Consider the following 25,951-nt stretch of genomic DNA (forward strand, 5'->3'; position numbering starts at 1 on the left):
AGTCCGACCTGATGTCTGCCCGCAGCCCACCGCTGGGGCCACAGTCAGACTGGTGTGTGCCTTCTCTTCCCCTCTCCTAGGGGCAGGATTCACTGTGGGGTGGTGTGGCCTGTCTGGGCTACTTGCACACTGCCAGGCTTGTGGTGCTGGGGATCTGGCGTCTTAGCTGGGGTGGGTAGGCAAGGTGCACAGGGGCAGGAGGGGCAGGCTCAGCTCGCTTTTCCTTCAGAGGTCCGCTTCAGGAGGGGCCCTGAGGCACCCGGAGTGAGTCAGACCTTCTGCCAGAGGGATGGATCCGCAGAAGCACAGCCTTGGGTGTTTGCACGGTGCAAGCAAGTTCTCTGACTGGCTCCCTTGGGAATTTTGGCTGGGGGATGGGCGAAGGAGATGGCACTGGTGAGCGCCTTTGTTCCCCGCCAAGCTGTCGTCCGGGGCTCAACAACTCTCCCTCCCTTCGTCCTCCAGCCCTCCCGTTCTCCAAGCAGAGCTATTAGCTTATAACCTTCCAGATGTTAAGTCCCGCTTACTGTCAGAACACACTCCATCCGGCCCCTCTGCTTTTGCAAGCCAGACTCGGGGGCTCTGCTTTGCCGGCAGGCTGCCCCTCCGCCCCAGCTCCCTCCCGCCAGTCCGTGTAGCGCGCACCGCCTCTCTGCCCTTCCTAGCCTCTTCCGTGGGCCTCTCATCTACGTTTGGCTCCAGAGAATCTGTTCTGCTAGTCTTCTGGTGGTTTTCTGGGTTATTTAGGCAAGTGTGGGTGGAATCTAAGTGATCAGCAGGACGCAGTGAGCCCAGCGTCCTCCTACACCGCCATCTCTCTTCCACATCATTTAAAACTCTTGGGGTCAGAGGCATACAAGAGTAATCAATTGACATAGATGGTTGAATCTACTAATGAAATGTTGTAAAACCAGTTAGTTTGATAAATTGGCTTTGAAGTAATAGAAGCAAAAGAAAAACACAGTTTATCAGTCAGTAACAGACACAAAAAATATTAATTAGGAAAACTCACTCAAGCAACACGGTAACAAAGATACAATAATTTTACTAGGTAATATTGACCTGAACATAACCAAACATTGGCCACCAAATGCTGATTTGTGCATCCTTGCTATTTTTTATATCAATAACAATATCATCTGTGAACTGAAACGCAGCTGCCCCAGGGAAAGTGGAAATCCAGGATGCATTTTTTCATTCCCTAGAGAGAAGAAAATTGCAGCAAAGGGGTGCCTGGGTGGCTCAGACCGTTGAGCGTCCAACTCTTGGTTTCAGCTCAGGTCATGATCTCACACTTTCATGAGTTCAAGCTCTGAGTCAGGCTCTGCACTGACAGTGTGGAACCAATTTGGGATTCTCTCTCTCCCTCTCTCTGCCCTTCCCCCACTCTCACTGTCTCTCTCTCTCTCTCTCTCTAAATAAGTAAATAAATAAACTTTAAAAAAAAAAGAAAGAAAGAAAATTGCAGCAGTAACACAGGATTTGAAGGGGAAATGAGACTATGGGAGCAGAAAACGCAGATTTAGAAAGCAAGAATGATTTGCAGGGAGCTGTGATCCCCTAACATTTGTTCCTTCAGAACACCCTGAGGATTCGCTGATTGTAACCATGCCCCCTCATGCCTCACAGGTAGTTTCTGATCTCCTTGGTATACGAATTTTAAAAAGAAAAAGAGAGAAGATGGGGAGATAAAAAATAATCACCCATTCCTTTCAAATATTCAATAATTTGGTTTTGCTTTTCATTAATAATATTGCTGTATGATATTCCTGAGATTACTAACCTATGGTGTCTATCTAGATTTTAAGTTTGTTTCTTTTCCTTTTTTTCTTCCAGAACTGCTTCTTTACTTAATCCCTCTTTTCTAAAGGGTTTCAATCAAACAGATTGATTTTATAGAAACACCAATTTCCTCGTGATGTTCTGATTCAATCACCCAGTCACTCCTGTCATTGCCCAATAGGGTAATGAAAAAATGGCCATAGCAGCAGGGAAAAGAGCTATGCATAGACTCAGCAACATGGACTTCTGCTCACCAAGGTCAGTCTGGCTACGGCCACACCCGATTGCCCAATCTGCCAATAGCAGAAGCCAATGCTATACTTCCAGAATGGCACCATTCCCAGAGAATTGGCCAAATGCTGAGTGGCAGGTTGATTAAAGTTTACTTCTTCAACCATGGGAGTGATAGTGCTTTATTTTCACTGGAGGAGATAGTTGACTCTGGATACGGATTTTCCTTTCCTGCCTCAATGCTTCCACCAAAACTATCATTCATGGATTTCCAGAATAAGTCCACTATCATGGTACTACACACTGAATTACTTCTGACACAGGAGCTCATTTCACAGAAAATGAAATGTGGAGAAGGGTCCATGATCATAGAGTTCACTGGTTTTCCCATGTTTTCCATCATCCTGAAACAATTAGCTTACAAGAATGGTGGAGCAGCCTTTTTATGACCCAGTGATGGTGGCAGCATCTTGCAAGGCTGGAGAAATGTCCTTCAGAATGCAGTAAATGGTCTAAATTAGTGGACAATATATGGTGTTCTTTCCCTAGAATTCATGGGATTGGGAATCACAGGGTGGACATGAAAGTGACTCCTCTCCCTATGAACTGCAATGATCCACTAGAAGAGTTTTTGCTTCCTAGCCCCACAAGTTTAGGCTTCGCTGGTTGGGAGGTCTTGGTTCCAAAGGGAATAACACTTCCACTAGTGGACACAACAATGATTCTTCCTAAAACTTGAGACTGCCTGCCGGCCACTTGGGTTTGTCATGCCACTGAATCAACAGGCGAAGAGAGTGGTTACTTTAATTCATTGGGATGACTGATACTGATCATTAAGGGAAAATAATGCTGTTAGTACACAAAAGGGATAAGGAAGAGTATTTCTGGAATGCAAAGATAAACATCATCCAAAGATTTTTAAAAGTGTGTGTCAGGGGTGGATTTTGTATCCTCTTTTGGGGAAAGGGATGTGTGTTTGAGGTTGTATATGGCATAGCTGTGTCATGGTCAGTGGAAACATGAAGCTGCTACTGTCTTTATTTGAAAATTAAATACAGTTTAAGGAGATGTGCATAGGTTCCAAGTTGAGGAAGGAGGGACTGGGGTGGTTTTGTTTTGGATTTGGGTAGGGCGCAAAACAGACTCAGCTTTGAGACTGAGGGAGGCAGCGAAGCATCAGTCACTTTGTAGCTGACACCCATTGTCACTGCTATGCTGACTCACCTCCTTGGTGTGAGGCAGCAACTGGGCTGCAACTGCCCCACTTCCCCTGGGTCCCCCTTAGCTCCTCCAACTCCTGGGCCTGAGCTACGTGTTGAGTTCATGATGAAGGACCCAACTAATGCATGACACTCATACCGTTAAAGTCAGAGGCAACCAAAACCAACATGGGTTTCAGCCTGTCCTCATGGGCTTATTCTTTGGATTCCGGATCTTGTTCTTCACACATTACATCTGCCTTCTCTTTCCAAATAAATGCTTGTCCTGCCTTGCAGAGATTGCACCACAATTGCATAAGGTCAAATCCCTGTAACAAATCCTTATAAATGTAATATAAGCATAAACATATGTGCATGTATATGAAAAGCAGACTTTTATATATATATCACATATGTCATATCTATATATAAAATAGATAAACATATATATCCTGGTGGTTTTATTATTAGACCATGACTGATAGATGATACAAAGTAGATCCTCTTGTCATAATGGAATTAATCTAAAAATCCATAACAGAATGATTACAGGAAAATCACCAAAACACTAAGAAATTAAACGGCACACTTTTAGATCATAGCAAAAAGAAGAAGTCTCAAAGGACATTAGAAAAGGTAAATGTTGAACATCAAATATACCACATTTTTCATACTACTCTATAGCACCTAGAATGTATTAATACATTCTCAATTAACTGAAGGATATCTTAGGTGGGGTTCCCTGGAAGCAGAGCCTGAGACAGGAATTCTTTTGCAAATGATTTATTGGAGGAGCATTCAGGAGGAAGGGATTAAGGAAGCAAGGGGACAGGAGAAATCAGGGAAAGAGGCAGCAGAGCTACCCTTACCAGGAGCCCACTGGTGTCTTTGGAGCATGTATGGCACCAGTTAACCCTGCTTCAGACAAGGGGCCTTTGCCTTTACAGGATCATGCAGTCAATAGCTACAAGCCAAGGAGGGGGCTGTTTCCAGACATCTCTGGGATAGCCAATTCCCTTGGGCAGAGGTCAGTCTTCTGGAGAAAGGGGAGCCCTAAGTCATTAGCAGTCAACACTTAAGAGTAGTTGGGGACTTGGGGGGCCTGGGTGGCTCAGTCAGTTGAGTGTCCAACTTCGGCTCAGGTCATGATCTCACGGTTCATGGGTTCAAGCCCCGCATTGGGCTCTGTGCTGATAGCTCAGAGCCTGGAGCCTGCTTCGGATTCTGTGTCTCCTTCTCTCTCTGCCCCTCCCCTGATAGCGCTCTGCCTCTCTCTCTCAAAAATAAATAAACATTGAAAAAAAAATTAAAAAAAAAATAATAAAGAGTAGTTGGGGGCTGGTTGTCCTAGCCTAATAAAAGGGGTCAGTCTGGACAGGGCATCAGCAGCACCCATTAAAAACCCATTAAAAAGGGTTTCCAAAGAGATTTATTTGTTGTGAGACCTTTAATCCATTTTCTTGTATTTTGAGACAGAGAGGCATGATCCTTCACTAAGGTGTCTGAACATATAAATAGCATTTTAAAACATGGTTTCCTTCTACTATCACAAAAAACAACTAGAAAAAATTCTAACAAGAGAGCTGCTGTGCAATGGGAACCACAAGAAACCTGTCTTTACATTAGACACACGCCTAAGGAAACAGTGAGATATGTGCAGTGTCACCCGAACCAGGCAGGAGCCAGAACTTGTCTTCCAGCTCTGCCACTTAATCACCCTGTGACTTTAGTGAGTCATTTGTTTTTTCAGAATCTGTGTCTTCAGCTGTGAGATCAGAATAATCACACCGATGCTCCCTACTTCCTAGGAAGTTGTGAGCGGGAACTGAAATATACATATGGAGGGTGCTCCGAAGCCTGAGGTTTTGCTAACTGTAAGCTTTGAGTACCAAGTTTGAAAACACCCACACAGATGACTGGGTTGCTGAACAACTGTTGATCCTTCCCCAAAGGCCGAGGTTGAAGAAACCACAGAGAGGAAACTGAGAACTTCTCTGGGTGGGGGTGGTTTGAACTTGGGAGTCTGAAGGTGGGGGCAGGGTGGTCCGGGAAGGAGGCCCACCAGCTCAGCTTGGTGGAGAAAAGGGTAAACAGGAGGGGAAACGGGCTCTGCACTGGCTCCACCCTCGCCATCACCTTGGGCCACACAGTGAGTGTCTTCAGACCTCAGCTCCAGGGGTCCCCAGCACTAGTGTCCGAGTTTGAAAGGTCAGTACTTGGAAACTGAGAACTATAGGTGGAACTAACTGACCTCAGGTGGTTGTTTTCCCACCTCTCTTCCCCTTCAAACCCCTGCTGCACTCTACCTCGGGCTCTCCCACCCCCATCTAGCCCCGTTACCTGCGCTTGAGGGTTCTGAACTTGTTCCAATTGCACTGCCCCACTGCTCTGGGTATTCTTGCATACATCTCCGTTTGCACATCGCCGTAGTTTCTGTTGAGTGTGTGCTTAGGCGTGGAATTGCTGAGTGCTTAGGGTATCTGAATGCTCAACTTAGGTAGATAATGCCAAACTATTACCACCAAAGTCATTACCCCAGTTTATACTCCTACCAGCAACTTGCAAGAGATCCCGAAGATCCGCCTCTTCTTCAGTATTTCATATTGTCAGTAGTGCTGTTCATAACAGGAAAAACCTGGAAACACACAGATGCTCCCAGCAGTTGAGTAGATTAATAAGCTATGACCTATTTTCAGAGCAGAATATAATACAGCACTCAAAAATGATGAACCACAACATACACACAACGCATTTTTTAACGATGCGTTTAAATATCAAAAAGAAGTACACCATAAGCAAAGCAGTTAGTGCTGAACACGGGATGAGGGGGAAGGATGACGAAGGATAGTTTGTTAGGAGGTATCATGTGGTTAATTGTAAGTTACTCTCAAGGCCCTAGCTCTCAATTTAGTGGTATGTTCTCAGGTAGTTATTGCATTATTTAAAGTAGCTGACTGAATGACTAAAGACCACGCACGAACCAATGATGAGGCTATGTCACAAACCAAATATCGTGTTCATTCAATTCTATACACTTATACATGTAAGTTTTTTAAATGGAAAAAAGGACAGATGGATAGAAGGAAGAAACCACCAAACGTTGAGAACTAAACAGAAATCACTCAACACTGTGGCTTACCTGTTGGTTGGGTGTTTGTGCACATCTATTCCTTTGTGTCCCTCAGGACTTTGCCCCCTTGTGCCAGTTCCAAAAGGTGGGCGTGCACACCCAGAAAAAATCTTCAGAATACACTAACTACTCAATTTTACAACCCATTCCTGGGCCCACACAATCTCTGAAATAAAAAAAGTGGCAGGGAGAGTTTGCTCTTGTTTTGCATCCAGTAGAAACAGAGGGGGTAAAAAAATGAATCCTTTCCTCATAGCAGTGAAAATGGGTGTTCTCAAGTTTTGGTGGTATAGTGATCACCTGGTGGCTTTTTAACATGCACCTTCCTTAGACATTTATTTTCAGGTACCAGCATTTTTAACCATCATTCCAGATCATTCCGATTCAGGTAGTCTGAGGACCATGTTGTGGGAAATACTGGGTTAAAGAATGGAAACAAGAGGAGTGTTTGTATAGCTAAGGAAGTTGCCATTAAGGGGTCAGTAAATGGGGCAATTAAGAGCCAATTTTATGGTGAACATATAAAACCTTGTAAATTATGAGTCAATTAGGGAAATGACTCTCTTCCTTTTCATGTGTTTAATATGTATTATTTCTGAGAGTTTGTATTGGTCCTTGGGAGAGGTGTGTGCATGTTTATTTTCTAACAGGTACCCCATGGACACTTAAAAGTATACTAGCACGTCTGCAAATCTTATCCTGACAAGGAGACCTTAAAAAGGATTAGACTTGAACGCGTCTTCTGGAATGACATGCCAAGAGCACTGCACACCATCTGAAGCCAAGTCAACTAGACATGGCTGAACGTAATTGTTTCCCCTTTGTACCAAATATAATGGTGCAGAGTGACCCTTAATGTGGAAGGGAAAACTGGCACTTGGATTTCCAATAACATTAAAATATTCCCGAATTGGGGCGCCTGGGTGGCGCAGTCGGTTAAGCGTCCGACTTCAGCCAGGTCACGATCTCGCGGTCCGTGAGTTCGAGCCCCGCGTCGGGCTCTGGGCTGATGGCTCAGAGCCTGGAGCCTGTTTCCGATTCTGTGTCTCCCTCTCTCTCTGCCCCTCCCCCGTTCATGCTCTGTCTCTCTCTGTCCCAAAAATAAATAAACGTTGAAAAAAAAAATTTAAAAAAAAAAAAAAATATTCCCGAATTTATCTTTTTTTAATTAAATAAACCCAGTCATTCCAGGATTTTCTCATAGAAACCTATTTCCCAAGCATTGATTTTTTTTTAATTCAAGGTTAATTATGTAGGAAATATAGTTTATACGTGGTAAATTGCATCCATGGTAAGCATATGGATTAACAGTGTCTTTCATATTTGACAAACATATATGAAGAGTACAGAAGTAGCCAGGACCTCTTCTTTCTGGTCTATGGCCAGTGTATGTTTGATTCCAGGAGCCATGGTTGTCAGGATAAACTATACGTTTTATGTAAAGTCTCAGAGAGGTAAGAATATTTGAGTTCTCTACAGATCTAAGTGGTGCTTCTGGAGTTTATATTCTGTACTATTCGGCTCTGGCTGCCGTAACAAAATACAATCGACTAGGTGGCTTAAACAACACCAATTTATTTTCTCACAGTTCTGGAAGCTGGAAGTCCAAGATCAGGCTAGAAGAAGCATGGCTGGTTGCTAGTGAGTCCCTCTTCCTGTCTTACATGTAGATGCTTTCTCACCGTGGCTTCACATGCTGTGGAGAGAGAGACAGCAAGCTCACTGGTATCTCTTCTAACGAGGGCACTAATCCCATCATGAAGCCCCCACCATCGTGACTTCACCTAAACTTAATTATCTCTCAAAAGCTCCATTTCCACACACCATTACACTGGGGGTTGGGGTTTCCGCATACAAATTTATTGGCGACAGAGTCTATAGTGTACCCATGGAATGTATTTCTGGCTCAAATCTTCAGACCTATACTGGGTTTGGGAGGCTAGGGGCGAAGAATCTCCTACTTCTACAGAAAGCACTCAGAGAAACTCTTTGCCTATAATCAAGTCTTAATGGGGAAATGTGAGGATCAACTCTTTCTGTGGGCAACACAAGAGCTGGGTGTTTTTTTTTTTTTACCCCCTTCTAGGTCAAAGGGTGTCAGGTTGAGACTTCACGTCACTCTTCAGTGTCATGACTGGGGTCAAGAGGCAAAGTTCTATCCTTCAGAAAGTCAAGGCCTTACCTGCCGTTGAGTCCACAGTCAGATGCATGACAACCTGAGGTTAATTTGATCATCTTTATTATAACCAATGAGGTCCTGATGCACCTGCTTTAAAAGGAGCAAGATGATGAATTTTTCCTGATATTCCAAGTTATAAAAATAAAGCTCAGAAAGTCAAGATGGCTCTGATGTATTAAAAAATAGGGGCGCCTGCGTGGCTCAGTCGGTAAAGCATTTGGACTCTTAATTTCAGCTCAGGTCATGATCTCACCATTGTGAGATCGAGACCTGACTCAGGCCCTGAGCTGGGCTTGGTACAGCCAGCTTACGATTCTCTCTCAATCTGGGGCGCCCGGTGGCTCCATCAGTTAAGCGTCTGACCTCGACTCAGGTCATGATTTCATGGTTCATGAGTTCAAGCCCCATGTCAGGCTCTGTGCTGACAGCTTAGAGCCTGGAGCCTGCTTCAGATTCTGTCTCCCTCTCTCTCTCTGCCCCTCCCCACTCATGCTCTATCTCTCTCTCTCTGTCCTTCAAAAATATGTAAACATTAAAAAAAATATTTTCTCTCAATCTCCCTCTGCCCCTCGCCAACTTCCACCTGCTTAAGATTCTCTCTCCCTCTCTTTCTGCCCCTTCCCCACTTGCACGCGAGTGTGAGCTCTCTCTAAAAAAAAAAAAAAAAGAATAAAGCCTCTATAGTTGGTACTTTACATGTAGTTGGCCTTCCCAGGAAAATGTGAAAAGTTGTCACTGTTACCATGAACTGCGTTGGGATCCTCAAACAAAATTAACAATTTATTCAATAGAAAAAATATCCAGTGAATAGACAAAATTCTAACTGAACCCTCAAACTGAGCCACTTTATCTCTACCAAATAATTATCATTAATAATAATGATCATAATAATGATCATTATTATTAAACAGGAAATCTGTAGCTTTGAAAAGAAAACCTAAGAATTTCTCTCAAATCTTCTAATGTGATGGGATCCAAACATAAAGAATAATTTGAATGAAAAAGTTTGCCCCCAAAAATGCATGAGATCCCTTCATTGTGATTGTTTCCATGTGCCTTTCTGAGAGCTTCACAGGTCAAATCCAAGAATGATAGAAAACAGTCTTTTTTTTTTTTTTAATGGCATGTTTGCATTAGATAGTCCTCCATTAGTTTTATATCTGATCTGGCTTGATTCTGGGTGTTATAACTGGGGAGTGCAGAGTGACGTGGCCCCCCCGAGAGGGAGCTGCTGCCAGTCAGGGGGAAGAGAAGCAGAACATTCTCTAACTTACCAGATGCTTAGCATAGGCAGTGAAACCTCCAAATGAAAGGGCAGCAAAATTTTCTTATCTCCACCCCATAATGAAGTCATAAAAGTCTTGACTTTCCCTGATGTGTGGCCATGTGGTTTTAAACAGTGCATGAGTTTGGGTTTTCCTACAAGCAGACCTTGAGACAAAAACCTGGGGATGGATAGTTTGCTTTGGAGATAATCCCAAGAAGCAGAAGTGGGGAAGTGGGGAATCTGAGCCTGGGAAGTGAGAAAAAAAAAAAACAATAAGGAAGGAAACACCGCCCTCATGTGGGGTTTGTTTCCTTTCAAAGTACTTTGAAATGATTAGTTAAAGGCTAAGTATGAACTCGAACACACTCCATGATTTATAATTTTTGTCTATCTTTCCTCCTAAAAATATTTCCATGCTGGACCTGTTGTTCCTATATCCATTAAGCATATCCATTGGACTGGTCTCCCACCCCAGCCTTTCCTGGAGTGTTTTATCTGGCTTGAAAGCTTATGACTGAGATGTAAGTCCGCATGGTAAATACCAACCCAGAGGAGCCGTTTTAAAGTCCATCTGCACTATGCTGGAGGAGGAAAGGTGAGTCGGCCGGGCTCCCTGAAGGCCTGGAGGCACGCTGAGGTGACACAGGCATACTCATCGATGCCTTTGGCAAATATTTCTTGGATTCTTCCCACGTTTCTGCTTAGGATCAGCCCCTGCCAACAGCACAATGACAACACAGGGTGGTATGTGCTGTGTCATCAAGACGCACAGAGAGTGTGCTGGGATCACCGACAAGGGAGCAGTCGACTTTGTCCAGGGCAGCGCAGAAGGCCCCATAGTCCAGGAGATACGGAAAGAAGGGCATTTCCCAGACAGAGCGGGTAGACACCCCTTCCAGACAAAGAGCCGGCATTTGCAAAAGCCCAGGGTCTAGAGTGAGAACCAGCGAAAAAGAAAGGGAAGAAGGAAGACCAGAGGACAAAGAGAAGGGAACTGCTATGGAAGGAGATGAAGGAATTATAAAGGGATGTGGACATTATCTCCTAATCTGTGAGGGGGCCTTTGAAGAGATTTAAACAAACAGATTTGCACTCTATAAAGATCTCTAAGGTAGCTGCAGGGTTGAGAGCAAGGAGGTGCGTCCGGCGGTGGGGGAAGAGGGATTGGACGGTCGGTTTCCTTCACTGCTATGACAAACTACCACAAATGTAGTGGCTTAAAACACAAATTTATTCTGTTAGAGTCCTGGAGGTCAGAAGCCCACAGTGAATCCTACGAGGAGCCTTCTGTGGGCTCCAGGGTAGAGTCTGTTTCCTTGTCTCCTCCACTCTCAGAGACGACCTGCTTGGCTTGGCTCCTGGTCCAACTTCCTCCACCTTCAGAGTGCTTCACTCCAACCTCCAGATCGCATCCGACCTCGTCCTCCTTTGACCTGCTGGCTGCCCTCTTATTAGGACTCTTGCGATTACATAAGATTCAGTTGGATAATCTAGGAAATCTCCCCATCGCAAAATCCTTAATTTAGACACATCTGCATAGTCCCTTTGGATATAAGGCAATATTCACAGTTCCAGGCATTGGGACAGAATATCCCTGGGGGATCATTATTCAATCCACCACAATGATAGTTTCCAAATGAGAGACAAGTCAAATGAACCCCTAAAATACACAGGAATATCTTAAAGTAAGGGAGCTCCAGGGAGGAAGAAATTTTTTTAACGTTTATTTTATTTTTGAGAGAGAAGGAAGAGAGTGCGAGTGGGGGAGGAGCAGAGAGAGGGATACAGAGGATCCAAAGCAGGCTGTGTCTGTGCTGACAGCAACAAGCCCAAGGCAGGGCTTGAACTCATGAACTGTGGGATCATGACTTGAGCAGAAGTCAAATGCTCAACCAACTGAGCCACCCAGGAACCCTGGGAGGAAGAATATTATGTTTGATTTTTCTTTTTACCAATGCAGAATGAGGGACTTATTACAACCAAAAAACAAATGTGCTCAAATGAAAGGGATTAGTATCTTAGATGTTCTAGCTTTTTTTCTCTTCTTATCCAATGCTTTCTTTTTGTGTGTGTGTTCATTATGTAAGCGCTGGGATTCCAGGACGGCACTGCCTACAAATCATGCAAAATGTAACAACATTCTCCCCCATGAGACTTTGTTAATAGCATTCAAGGTAAGTAATGTAGGGGAAACACAGTGATATGTAGGTAGTCAACTATTTCCCTTTGAGATCCTTGAGAGCACTAGTTGCCCTGATTCACATTTTTATCTCCCACAGAGTGGAGCACAAATTCAACACTAAACATTTGTTCAGCAACCCAGCGTGCCTTCCTTCTTCCTTCATTTTAAGGAAGTGCTAGATTTTCGCACGGATACCCAACACACACACACACACACACACACACACACACACACACTGGTGTAGTCAGTTTTCTGTTCCCTGGCCCACAGTCCATGGACCATTGGCCTAAGCTCTTCCCAGTACAGTGAATCCTGCATTAGAAGAGTTGTCCTGGTATGAAGACGTGAACCTGGAACTTCTATGGACATTTAACCAGCATGAGGAGAAATGTAATATCTCAATGGAGAGAAGCACAGTGCTGAATCACCAAAAAAAAAAAAAAAAAATCAACCCTAAAACTCGCTCTTCCTCTGGATATTCCAGTTACGTGAGCCAATAAATCCTTTTTGTTCACCAAGCTAGTTTGAATTGGGTTTTCTATTTTGCAAGCTAACCTTTTCTAACAGGTACATATATATTCCTTGCTGAACGTGAACGAATAAATGAATAGCAAGAAAAACCACTTAATTACAACATTTCTTCTTAATGCTACTTAGAACATTTGAGTGTTGATATCATCAAAATGCCTGCTTCTTTCTCTGGGCTTTTCATAACTAGGAAAATATGGTTACATAATTTTAGAATGACATGGGTCGAATAGAGATCTACAGATGTGGTTTTCTAGATGGAGAGCTTGAAGGGCAGCAATCCCAAGTAGATTGCTGAGAATTAGGGTCCTGGTCTTGGAGGAGATTTTGCAAGCTAAGCACCTCGGTTTCCCCTAGCTTAACTGAGTTTGGAGGTTGCCTTTGAGGGACTGACGGAGATGATGAGGGTGTCAAGGCCACTCTCTGATGCCTCTAGTGGCTCAAAGATTGCTCCTTATTCCCTTTCAAACATCACTTAGTGTAATGTAATATTAAATAAGGAAAGGGTAAAATCAGTTGCAGAACTGAAAAAGAATCCAGTCCCCAGGTCACTTATAATTACGTTGAAACGGCAACTAAGGGAAAGTACCTTAAAGGAGGGAGAAGGAACAGGGTGGGATTCCACCCTCTGTCCCCCAGTCCTTCTCCCATCACCAATTCAATTTACTGCCCTCCGTTTCTGTGAACATCCCTGTGGGCAGAGAACTGAGCATTTTTGAGTCCTGTAAAATAACACAACTGGGGGGAGCCTGGGTGGCTCAGTCGGTTAAGCATCTGACTCTTGACTTAGCTCAAGTCATGATCTCACAGTTCGTAGGATCGAGTTCCGAGTCAGGCTCGGCGCTGACAGCATGGAGCCTGCTTGGGATTCTCAGTCTCTCTTTCTGCCCCTCCCACACTCATACTCACACTCACAGGAGCCTGTCTCTCTCTCTCTCTCTCAATAAATAAACTAAAAAGAAAAAGAATAGAATTGGCCTAAACCACCTACTTGGTGACCTAAGAAAGCCCTCCAAATTTAAACTTTTTCCTCCAGATTCTTACCTATTCTGCTACTCTGCCTGATTTGTCAGTTTGTCTTACTCTAGCGACTCTCAGAAGAAAGTGCGAAATATAGTCCACCCCACCCTGGGCTGATTCATGGCTCTTTGTATTTGTGCATATGTCATGAGATCAGCCTGTCAAAGTAATTGCTGGAATTTTGACTGGGATTGCTGAATCTATATATCACTTTGGGGAGAATTGACATACATCTAGTATGCCTCCATTTAGACAAATTGAAAGCTCAGAAAAACTAATTGATAGTGTTTAGATATTGACAAATATCTAATTCTGCCTCTTGCTAGTTGTTGCATTGGTCTTGGATACATTAGTCAGTCTCTCTCTCCTCTCTCTCTCTCTCTCTCTCTCTCTCTTTCTCTCTCTCTCCCTGGCCCGATCCGTTTTCCCATTTGTAAAACGGAGCTCATACCTGTATTACAGATTTGTTGCTTCTTACAACATAGCGAACAGTACACAGTCCAGCGCTCAGCACATGCCAGAGAATCAAAAAACGCTGGTTTCCTTCCCCTTCCCCAACCAGCTTTAGTACAATCAACCAGAGAGGAGAGGACAACCTCTATGAGGGTTACGTATGCCAGAGTCCCCGGTCCGTAGCCTTGGACTTGCACTCTGTCCTGTACAAAAGGAATGTTGACTGGACAGTGAGGTTATCTCCTGCTCTTTCTGGAAATCGTGACCTCTGTTAGTTTCATCACCGAGGTGTAGGGCAAAGTGAAACTCGTTCAATAGTGCTTATCTCTAAACCAGCTTTCTGCCAGAATCACCAACTGCCAATGGGCTTTCTCCCCGCCCCTTTCTCTCTGTCCTTGGCTCTAGAGAAAGTCAACAGGTAGCCTTTGACCCCTAGTGGTAGGCACTGCCAGATTGTATCAAACGCTGGTAGAGTTTTTTTTTTAAAATTCGTTCTGAATTCACAGCACTTTAAAATAATGCCACAGAGCACCTGTATGTCCTTCTCAGCTTTTAGGACTTAGTTATCAACGTTAGCCCCTTAATAATAAAAATTAAAACAACAATATTTAAGATATTTTGACTGATTGCTATATATTTTGCTTAGCACTTCATGTGTTATTTTATTGACTCCTCACATGATAATAAGTATTATTTTTATCCCCCGTTTCATAGATCAGTAAACCAGATCTTACCCAATGTCCCGTAGCTAGTTAATTGTGGAGACCCTTGTTGTATATCTAAATTTGTGTACTGACAAGTTTCAGACTGAAATAGTGGATGTGCATACACACTCATGCATACAAACTGGCTCATATGCCATAGCTTCTCTTTCTGCATTGAATGACGGTCACAAACGTGGTATGTTCTCCAACCTGTGTAATTTTTTTTTTTTTTTGACTGATGACCACATATATCAGAGCACTAACAAATCACCATGTGGAGTTCCCTGCTCAGACTGGCTCAATGAGTATTAATTTCTCGTGGAAAGATGAGATGATAGAGGAAGACGAGCACACATCTTACAGCCCTAGTTATCAGAAGTGCATTTTATAGCCAAATCGTTCCACATCTGAAGGAAAGAAACTTACCACCTGTGCACAAAAGTCGTTGCTGGTTGAGAGCTAGAAAAAGCAATTGTCTGTGGTCACAAGAAATACCTGACTGAAAGCCAATCGGGCCCTCTGCTGCAAAATTTGGAACTGGAACAAAGAGCAGTTCGGGTTTCTCTGTTTAGCCAGAAATTTAACACATAAACTTGGGGGCTGTGAGGGAGCAATGCACCCCGCCCAATGCCCAGAAAGGCAGAGAAAACTGTTCACCAGAGAAAGAGCAATGAAACAGTGTGCAAAGAGAAGTAGAAAAACGAGGTTATGAGAAATAACTCTGACGGCTTGGTGGCTCCCCCATCCAGCCCCTCCTGGAACTCACTGCATTCCTGTCCTGGGTTCCTCAAACGTCCCGTTATGCTTTTCATTCATATCCATAGGTAGTTGGTTGGCTTTTGTCTTAAAGAAGTTTAAGTGTGGAAGAGGGGTTTAACAAGGACCCCCCCCCCTTCTCCTACAGTAAAGCTTGGAGAGTTTTCATTTGTCAATCCTTCCAGCAGAGCCTCTGAGCTTCCCTCAGTGACTATCCCTGTTACGGTTCCTCTTGCTCTACTCAGAGCTTCTTTCTAGCTCCACCTGTGCTCTTCATAACATTTCTCACCAGCTCTGTCCTGTGGCCCTAATCCCAGACTTACCATATGGTTCCCATCCTCACAATAACAGGACAGGCACCAGAACCTGCCCCTTAAAAACAACCAAAAAGCACACTCCTCCAGATCACAAGTGGCATGACATAGCCACAGGCTATTTTCCAAAAATGAACTTGAGGGCTCGAGTGTGTTATGAGACACACACCAAGGGAATTGGATAGAATGAAGGAAATGTAGACCAGATGCACTCTGGAGTCACCTGGGCAATTTTTAAAATCATGACGCCACGGTCCCACCCCCAGGGACTCTGATGGAATCGGTGTGGGGCCCTGGCATCAGGATTTTCAAAATTTCCCGGCCTCTCACGTGATTCTAATGAGCAGCCACAGCGGAGGACCCCTGATGTACAGGAGAAACATGGGTTTTAGGAAAAGGTAAGGGTGATGAGAATTATGCTGTCTAAAGGTTTCATCCTCCAGAGCATCTAGTGTTGAGTAATGCCCATCTATGAAGCACCTGCTGTGTGCCAGAAACTGTGCTTTACAATTATTATGTCCATGCGTCACAGCGTCCCTGGAGTTTCTCTAGCTGAGGGAGCCAAAGCTGAAGAGGTGAAGTAATTCCACCAAGGACGGACTCCTAGGTCACAGAATTTGTATCTTCCCTGATAACACCAGTCGTTCTGACCTTAGTGGCATCCATGTCACTAGGGACACTTGCTAACAACACATTCCTGCCCCTATCCAACAGGGATTAAATTCAACAGGTTTGGACTGGTTTAAGTCTTTCCCCCAAAAGCACGCCAGCTCAGTCTGACGCACACAGTTCACAGACAGCTTTTGACAAAGAGTTTCCCAATTACACCGTTTCCTCTAGCATGGACCCCCCACTACTGGGACTCCCAATATAGTAGTTGCTCAAGAAAAATTACCAGAGGGAAAGAGGAAGACAGGGAGAAAGGAAGGATAAACTTGGCACTAGAGTAATAATTGAGTGATAATAACTGAGTAATAATTATTCATTAACTGAGTATCAATTGAGATGACGGTGAGAAAATAGTTAGAAATATTAAGGGATACACTTCACGTATTTGTGGGCTTATCGGCTTTCTTCCTTTTTGATGTCAAAGAGCTAAAATGAGAAACCCTGAAAGTTGGGGGTATAGTGGCAGAGATGGGGAAAAGCCAGCCTGGGAAGCAGGCGGGGTGAATATATTCTCCTGCAGAACCACCAAGGTGGTCCACATAGCAGCAGCAGAGGCATCCAGGCCCCGAGACAGTGCTCAGGAGCACAGAGGTGCTTTCTTGCCCACACACCTTCTCTATTTAATTTGACTTTGACAGCCATGGGTAAAAACATCCATTAACACACATAAAACTGCAGAAGGTCAAGCCGACGATTTCAGGTCTGCTTGATAAAACAGTACCGTCCAGCAAGAAGGATTCCAGACTTAAACCAAAAGTCATAGGCCAAGTGCAAGAACAAAATAGGCTTGGGGATTAAATGACCCTTCCTGCACAAGCGGAAGAAAATCACTCTGTGTTACATATGTACCATTGCCCCTCAAATCTCTGTATTGAAAAAGCAATCATTACCTAGCCCCAGTGGCACATAATATTTTATCTAACCACATTTGTGGCCAGTGAAGGAATCTGGACAGTCCCTCGGAGCCTGTTCACTGCCAAGGGCAGGACTATATTGTAATACTGACAAAGGGCCAAGCCACAACTCTTCCTCCTCCTTCCTTCTCCTCAGCCCTCCACCTCACCATAAATTGCCTGTCAGCCCCAGTGAAAACAGCTGAACTGGGACCCAGAGATAAAACTTCAGTGAACATTTCCTCTTTCAACCAAACATGTTTGGACACAACTGGCTGATCATGGACTGGCGACGTGTGTTTGTTGAATGAATGAATGAGTGAGTGAAAGGATCCATTAACCTACAAATCAGTGCAAACAATGTTACAGAACAGGAAAGAGATAAATCCTTGGCACCGACGCAGAAATTCTATAGTAGTTGCTCAATAAATGAGTGTCAAATGACAGTGAAGAAAGTACTCTTGGAGACACTGACCAGGTGAAGCATATTTATTTGGAACCCCAGGGACATGTTTCAAAAATTTGCCTAATATTAAGAAGCGTCTGGTGTTTTTATTAAAAATACAAATTCCCCAGGCTCCTGCCGTGGAGATTCTATTTCTGCAGATCTCCTGCAGGGTCTGGAAATGTCTGTTTGTAAAATTCCTAAATACCCTAGGGCCACGGTGTTAAGGTAGTTTGGTGTTTTTCTTCAGTTCAGTGGAGTTTGACTTTCTCATTCATTCAGCAAACATTTATTGAGTTTCTACTGCATACCAGGCACAGAGTCCTGTACTAGCACATACGGCATGACCAAGAAAGACAAGATCCCCGACCTCATAGGCCCTACCCCAAGGGAGATTTGAAGCGCATTCGATGAAACAAGGTAACAACTCAAGAGCATCTGAGACCAACACAGACACACAAAAATGGTCTGGCCGATGAGAAAGGGGAGAGAATAAACAGAAATAAAAACTCTGAAAAGGATTGAAATTCCAAGTTTAGGAAGAGGCTGGAATTTGTGCGAAGGCACCAGCACCAGCACCCAGGGTGGGAGGTGGGAGAAAAGCAGCATTCCAGTGGTTTCCTGGGGGTCACTTCAGTGACAAGAAGTAACAGTGTGGCTGGGGCTAACACTCTTGTCTGACATCCAGAACAGGAATGTGTCTCTCTCCCTGGGGCCGATGGGATTTGACTCAGAAAAGTTTTCAGAAAATAAATGCTGTAATTACCGCGCCAGATGAGTGAAGCTTTCGTTGGTTTTTGAAGAGCATGTGCTGTGAAGGTCTCCTCAGGGAGCCATGCACAGCCTGGGTGGGACTGTGCGCGTCTCCATCCGATCACCCGGAGAAGGTAAATGTGTCACAGGGCCAAAGGACCAGGAAGCACCCATTTTGGAGGATCAGGAGAACGAACTGGAATTCTGGCCATTCCGCTTATTCATTGTATTAGTCAAGGTCACTACGAGCCTGTTGTCTTGTCCCTCCGGGTCATCATGGACATTTTACGTAACCACATTTGTGGTCAATAAAGGAATCACAAAATGCAGAAGAAGTGATTAGCAGAATCACTTTTGGGCAATTGTTGTTATTATTTTCATAGATGTGGGAAAAGGATAGAAAAGACGTAGGTCTTTATGGATATCAGTTTCTGTGGCTCTTATCGTGATGAGTTCCCTACCTATGGAATCCTGGAAGCGTCTAGGTTTTCCACATAAAAAACATTTGTTAAAACTTTCCTCATTTGAGGGGTGCCTGGGTGGCTCAGTCGGTTAAGCGCCCGACTTCAGCTCAGGTCATGATCTCACGGTTCATGGGTTTGAGCCCCGCATCGGTCTCTGTGCTCTGACAGCTCAGAGCCTGGGGCCTGCTTCAGATTTTGTCTCTGGCTCTCTCTGCCCCTCCCCTGCTTGTGCTCCATCTGTCTCTAAAGTAAGTAAACATTAAAAAAAATTTTTTTTAACTTTCCTCATTCGAGGAGTGTGTGCAATGACCTCGTGACTTAAACACCATCAAAGGAGAAACCCCAGCAAAGACCTAGCTGAAGGCATATTTCCAGGGACTCCACTTTTGCCTCATCCCTACCAAGTGAGAATCGTTTCTGGTGGGCAAATTTTGCCTGCAGGTGTTAAGGATTAAATTATTAACAGTATTGATTTTTAGCCAAGGAGAAAACGGAAAGAGGGCTGAGGGTGTTGGTGGATCCTTGAACTTCAACTTTGAGAAAAAGATGGTTTCAGTGGGAGAGGGAAACATCTAAAGAGCTGGGGTTAGGATGAAAGCAATGGGAGTTGGGGTGAGGAGAACCCCAAAGGAAGGAAAGGTGATCAAAGAGAGGGCAGGTCCCAACCGGGACCTCGGGTATTTTGAGCATTAACTGGGTATTACCCTGGCATTGAATCCTGCCAGGTCATTTAGTCAGTGGTTCATTCATTCATTCATTCATTCAATAGGTATTTATTAAGGACCTAATATGTAGTTGCTCATCCTAGCAGGTACATAATAAATGCCTGAATAGGATTCACAGGCTGCTCCACCTAATGACTGACTTTGGGCAGGTATAATGGTAGTACTTACCTCATAGACATGAGGGAAGGACTAAATTAATACATGTAAAATGCTAAGACGAATACCTGGAAAATGGTAAGTTCTCAATAAATATCAGCTGCTGCCTAGTATTAACAGAGGGCCATTGAGGTGTCAAATTAGGAACTGTTACTTTTAGGAGATCATCAAATTTTTGCATCACCCCGCCTCCGCCCACACACGCACTCGGGTCACTGCAAGATCATAGGATTTATGGTCACCTCCGCTTTCCCAGACCTCAACATTTCAGAGCCTTTTCTTTTTCCTTCCCGTACACATTTCACATAAGATTCTTCTATTTCCCTTCATTCACATTACTTTCTCTCACTTGAGCAACGTTGGAATTCCTTATTTTGTTCAGTCATTTTATTCTCCTACTTCTTGCTGTCTCTGATGAACACTTCCTTCTCTAACACTTATGACTGGAGACAGTCTAAAAGATCCGGATAGAAAGTGCTCGAGAAAATTCTCTCTCTTCTACCTTCACTCCTGCCACATCTTCTAACATGACTTTCTATTCTTGAGATCTACGGTACAAGTTAAAAATGACTGGCTCCTCTTATAGTGATTAATAGACTTTAATTCATTCTTATGCCCCTAAACTGATGACTCTCACAGGACTCAACACAAGATTTACTTATGTTTGAGCTATGTCTACAATTTTCTTCAAATCTCCCTGTCTCCATTTGCCCACTCTAGAGAATGGAAATCTCATCAAATTCCTGCCGACCCCACAAGGGTATTATAAAGGTTAATGAGGCAATTTCCCAGCAGTGCTTTGAGTGCTGAGAGTGTATGACCATTATTATTGCAAGATTATTGAGGACTTCCAGTGCTTATAAAATAGCACATATTCCCTTCAGGCTATTAGATAAGAATTCTTAATTTCAATTTTTCAGATTTTAATAAATTCAGGGTTTTTTTTTTCATCTTTACGGTTTTGTTAGGCATTTTACTGACATTTCAATGAGATGAAATTCTGAAAGTCTTATGTAAATTGGAATGTATATATAAATACAAACACTTATATGCATTTTACGTATGCATAAATACTTCTATCTCTATACCAAATCAGTCATTTTTTTAAATATGTAATACAAAACAAATCCTTGCGGACATAGGTTTCTGAGAGAATAAGTGTTAAAGACTCAAAAAGAATTCAATCTGATACTTGAATTCCCTCCAAGCCATCACCGAAGAATGTTCTATCTATGCTTAAATTTCTCCATTGACAACTTGTTCGGTTTTATAAACTTCCTAACATGTAAAGAATTGCCCCTTTCGCCAGGAAAGGGTTGTCCCGTGTTGTCCTCTCTCCCCCCAAATCTCCAACACTTCCCCCCTCCTCACCCAGTGGACAAGCTGGCTTCCTGCTCTGCCAAAACAGCTGACGCCATCAGAAGGCAACTTGCACTCTCCCCAGTCGCCCTGCCTTCTGCCTTCTCTCCCATTTCTGTGGGTGGATAATCTCCCTGTGCTCTTAGCTAAGGCCATCCTCTCTCACCTACTTCAGCACGCGGCACCGCCCTTTTCCTGCCTGTCCTTTGCGTCACCCGCTTTTCTCTCTCTACTGAATTATTCCCATCAGTGTATGAAGATATCGCTAACTTGCCCAGCTTAATATAACCTTTTAAACCCCACTTGACTATTCAGCGAATACTCATTTTTCTCCATTCGTTTTTTGGCAAAAGTCCGTGAAAGCATTGCGTGTACTGGCCCAACCTCTCTTCTCCCGTTCCGTTACAGACATCCCACCATGCCTCTGAAACTGCTCTTGTCGGGGTCACTGAGTGCCTCCACGCTGCTAAACCCTCTTATCGTTTTCAGTCTTTGCCTCACTTCACCCAGCAGGGACGTCTGACCTAGTGGATCACTCCTCCTTGAAACACTTTCTCCACTCGGCTTCTAGGATGTCACCTGTGCCTGGTATTCCTCTCTCATTCTACCTGCTCATTCTCAGTCTCCCTGTTGGTTCTGCCTTTGACATATATCACTTCTGGACCCCGCCCGCTGCCCCTTGTACAAGCTGTCATCACCTCTCACCTTAATTATTGCAACTTGCCTCCTAACTGATCTCCCTGCAATGGCTTTTGCAGGATGTTCTCACCGGAGCCACCAAGCTGATCCTGTTAAAATATATCAAGTTGAATCACTCTTCTGCTCAAAACACCCCAATGGCCTCCCATCCCATTCAAAGTAAAAGCAAAGTCCTTACTCTGTCCCACCAGGCCCAACGTGATGGGATCCTATGTTATTTTTCTAACCTCTCCTCTTCACTGCCTTCTCCTGAGTTCACTCCAGACACTCGAGCCTCCTTACTGATCCCTTGAACTCACGAGGCCCACTCTGACCCCAGGGCCCCCACATCCCTCACTCCTCATTTCCTCACCCGAGAGTCACCTTCTTAGTAAGGCCCTCATTGGTCATCCTATCAAAAGTCGCAAGGACCTCCCCCAATTCATACCCCCCTTTTCTGGTTTTCTTCTCCCTTTGCATTTTTCATATCTCCCCATATTGTACTCTTTTGTTTATCATCTCTTTTTCACATTAGAATGTAAGCCTCACGAGGATAGTGATTTTTTTCATCTATTTTGTTTACTCTTTTATCCAGTGCAATTCATCCAGAACGATGTCTAGAAAATAGTAAGGATTCAATACAAATATTTGCTGAATCGGTTATGAATGAAACAAATTGATACATCAATTTGTCGCCATTGGTAAATCATTAGGAAAATAAAATTCAAACACTGGCATTGAATCTTTGCTGTGGATTAAGCCATCTATATGCCTCCTATGATCTTGGTGTTGATGGTGATCCCTCAACCCCACAGAAGCAGGGGCTGACATCGGTCCGTGCTGTGGAAGCTGGGTTTGTGCTAAGACTGGCTCTTCACCAGTAGGCATTTGTCAAACTTATCACTGATAACTCATCAACAGGAGCAAATAGGATTTTGTCCTTTTTTCACTATGCTGTGAGGTTATCAGGCCTCAATCTTCTTGGCTTTTGCCTCTTAGTTTTGCTCCCGAATGCAACTGGCAAGGATTCTATTCCGACTTAATTAAACTCAGGGAATTGGCTGTATTATGATTTTCTGCTCCTATAGTCTGTCTCTCAATGTCAGCCTGAGCATAAACATTTAAGTAAAATATCATTCATCGTTCAACAAACATTTAGAGAGTTTCAAGGTTCCAAGTGCAGTATAATGGATGCAAAAATAAATAAGGTCCAGTCCTTGCCTTTGAGATCAAAGTCTAAAGGGGGAGGGAGACTTTTAGACTAATTCAACACAATGTAATAAGGCCAGTAATGGACAAAGGGTAATGAGAACAAGAGAAAGGGAACTCTGCCAGGAGAAAGGAGCTTTGAAGGATGAGAAGGTGCTTGCTGAAAAGGGAAAGTGCATTATATCAGAGTAACTACGGGAGATTTTCCCCACCCACAATGATCTGTTTCTCTCACTACGATACAAGAGTCACCTTCCTCTTGTTTTGAGGCTGAACAATGCTTCAGTTAAAGTGGCTACATTTTATTACAAAATTTTGTGTGTTTCATATTTATATCACTTGCTCCATCTCGAGGAATCCACTGTGATGATTGTCAGGCTGAATAAAGTGCCATAGGATAAAGTAATCCCAGGTACCAAGCTGGTGGGTTTTCCAACTTGGGCTCACAGATTATTAGAACTGTGACTTTAGAGACTAGCTTTGCCCAGACTTGAGCCTCTACGCTGCCGAGGAAGCCAAGGCCCTGAAAGGGTGCCTACTCTCCCCAAGTGTGCATAGTGAGTTAGGTCACTCTTTCTCTCAACAGGACCTAATCTGAACACATATCAAATGAATGAATCAATTCTTGCAACTTTTTTCCTGCATTTCCCAAGCCAGCTTTACTGCACTCCAAACCTAAAGTAAGCAATATTTCTCTGACCTGTTCCCCTCCCTGCTGGTCACTTTGGATGAAAAGGGCCTATGTAGCCAGAAGAAGCCAGTGGCAAGAGGTCCGACCTGACCACTCTCCCACATCTAAAAGCAGTCCTTGTGTGGTGCCAAGCTTTGCCTTTAAAGAGGTTCGAGTGGCTTTCAAGGGCTGTGAATCAAGCTCTGAACCTAGGTCTTTGTGGAGGTGGTAAAACCTATCACATCTTGGCATTCAAGATTTGTTTCAGATTCCTCAGGATATTCCTCAATGAAACAGATTCTCCAGAGTTTGTCCTGATCTAGAACAACAAAGGAGATGGAAAGAATGATGTGTTCTCTGCTCAGTACTTTCTCTTCCCTAGCTGGTCATAGCTGTATAGAGTAAACATTAATAGCTGTGTGTAGATGAGCATCATCCAGTGGACATTTGACTCTTTCAACTTCAGTTAAGAGAGAGTTGTTTTTCTTTTAATGTTTATTTTTGAGATAGAGAGAGACATGAACAGGGGAGGGGCAGAGAGAGAGGGAGACACAGAATCGGAAGCAGGCTCCAGGCTCTGAGCTGTCAGCACAGAGCCCAACGCGGGGCTTGAACTCATGAACCGTGAGATCATGACCTGAGCCGAAGTCAGATGCTTAACCAACTGAGCCACCCAAGCTCCGCAAAGAAGGAGTTATTTTAAGGTATCCGAGGAAAATGAGAACCAGAAGTCCTCTTAGCAGTATAATAACTGGCCTTATGCAGCCACTCAGGACACCATGGCAGACTGGACTGGCAGTCCACCAGGTCATTATGGCACCTCTACTCTGTTACCTCAACTACTCTCCTCCCCTCTTCTTGCTTCTGTAGCTTTTATGAAAGCTCTTAACTGCCTCTCCTACTGTTACCAACCATCATTAAAAAATATCTGATTATATCGTTTTCCATAATCTAATGTATTTCATCTCTGCTAGTCTGGATATAGGCCATGAATCCGTATCTCTACAGCTACCTTGGGCTTGGGAAGCATCTGCAGATCAGTTGAGATCGGGGCAACCAAATACAGGACTCAGAACATGGAGGCCTGGGCATAAAGAACTGCCTGTAACCAATGATCTCAGGCAGGGGCAGTGTAAATGGCAGGTCACATGGCCTGTCCAGGACACAGAGTTTTGGTCTCTTTGGTCTCTTTGGACCATTGCATGAAAAAGAGCATCTTTGATAAATATCATTTAGAAGAAACTATCAGAGCTCGGAACATGGTGAAGTAGGCATTATCTTTTTTGGTTTTATTTTCTTAAGACCTGGCCTGACGATACCCAACTTAGAGAACTGTTTGAAGGAGCTGAAAATGCTGAACACAAGGCCAAGTACATAGTCACAGTTTGTCACGAGTGATTATTCCTTTCCTCTGAAGACTCCAATCATGCACGTGAAGTCTTTAAGGCTGGTTCCTCCTTGGCTAAGCCATGGCTCTGGCCACTGCTTTCAACCTAGATTAAAGGAAGCAATAATGACACCTAGTGTTTGTTGAGAGCTTTCCCCGTATTACCTCCTTTAATCTCCATACCGTTACTCTGATTCATTTTCCTTCCTAATGTTTGTCTACCTGATATTATATATTTATTTGTTTAATACGCCTTCCCTTCTAGAATATAATCTCCATGAGGACAAGATCTTTAATTTGTTTACTGTTTTATCGCCAGCATCTGAAATAGATGGAGGCCAGATGAAAACCCAGACTGACCCCAGTATCTCCATGCCCTGCCCTGTGGTCTGCCGCCTCTCGGCACACCGCCTAGAAGAAAGCCTTCTCCTCAGCCCCTGCCTATATGAAGCAGACCCAAACTTGGTTTTAAAACACAGAATAAAATAACCATTCCCTTTGGAACTGATGCTGTGTATGATCAGCAGGGGCACAACTCCCAGAAGGGGGAATAGCAGGATAGTCACTGCAGCCAAAACCATATCCGCTCAGAGCCCATTGCCACGTCCAGAGCAGGAAGCTACCGGGGCAGCCCCAGAACGCCCGCTGAACTGAACCAGCACCTCAGAAAGTGAAGGCAGGTGATCCCGCACAGCGGTTGTCCCGGCGGGCTGTAATCTGAACCAATGTTCAAGGAGGACCTTTAACGGCTGGTTCGTATTTTTCCAAAAGATGAACCCTCAGCTCTTGATAAGCAAT

General features: G+C 43.9%; 1 protein-coding gene and 1 long non-coding RNA gene across 6 annotated transcripts in view; one reads left to right on the forward strand and one right to left on the reverse strand.

The window, feature by feature from the left end:
* The window catches only part of ETNPPL (ethanolamine-phosphate phospho-lyase), a 53,485-nt gene extending 41,191 nt beyond the window's left edge, over window positions 1-12,294 (forward strand). For 3 of the 5 annotated variants that reach the window (XM_086704430.1, XM_025921708.2, XM_086704433.1), the window contains one exon: window positions 1,837-2,181. Coding sequence is in view for 3 of the 5 variants with exons in the window: in XM_086704433.1 (XP_086560559.1) it covers window positions 1,837-1,854 (18 nt within the window). In the remaining 2 variants the exon portion in view is untranslated. Of the gene's footprint in view, window positions 1-1,836; window positions 2,182-6,992; window positions 7,255-12,240 lie in introns of those variants that run through there. The other 2 variants (XM_086704431.1, XM_086704432.1) reach the window with 2 other exon arrangements.
* Window positions 7,902-14,108, reverse strand: LOC147581825 (uncharacterized). The gene is made up of 5 exons (XR_015250301.1): window positions 13,970-14,108; window positions 10,335-10,502; window positions 9,796-10,034; window positions 8,525-8,611; window positions 7,902-8,038 (listed from the first exon to the last, which is right to left on the reverse strand). It is a non-coding gene; the product is annotated as an uncharacterized LOC147581825 (long non-coding RNA).
* Window positions 14,109-25,951: the final 11,843 nt, after the last annotated feature.

This window comes from Puma concolor, chromosome B1 (genome assembly GCF_028749965.1).
Source record: "Puma concolor isolate L17-30 chromosome B1, mPumCon1.1.hap2, whole genome shotgun sequence".
Taxonomy (NCBI): Eukaryota; Metazoa; Chordata; class Mammalia; order Carnivora; family Felidae; genus Puma; species Puma concolor.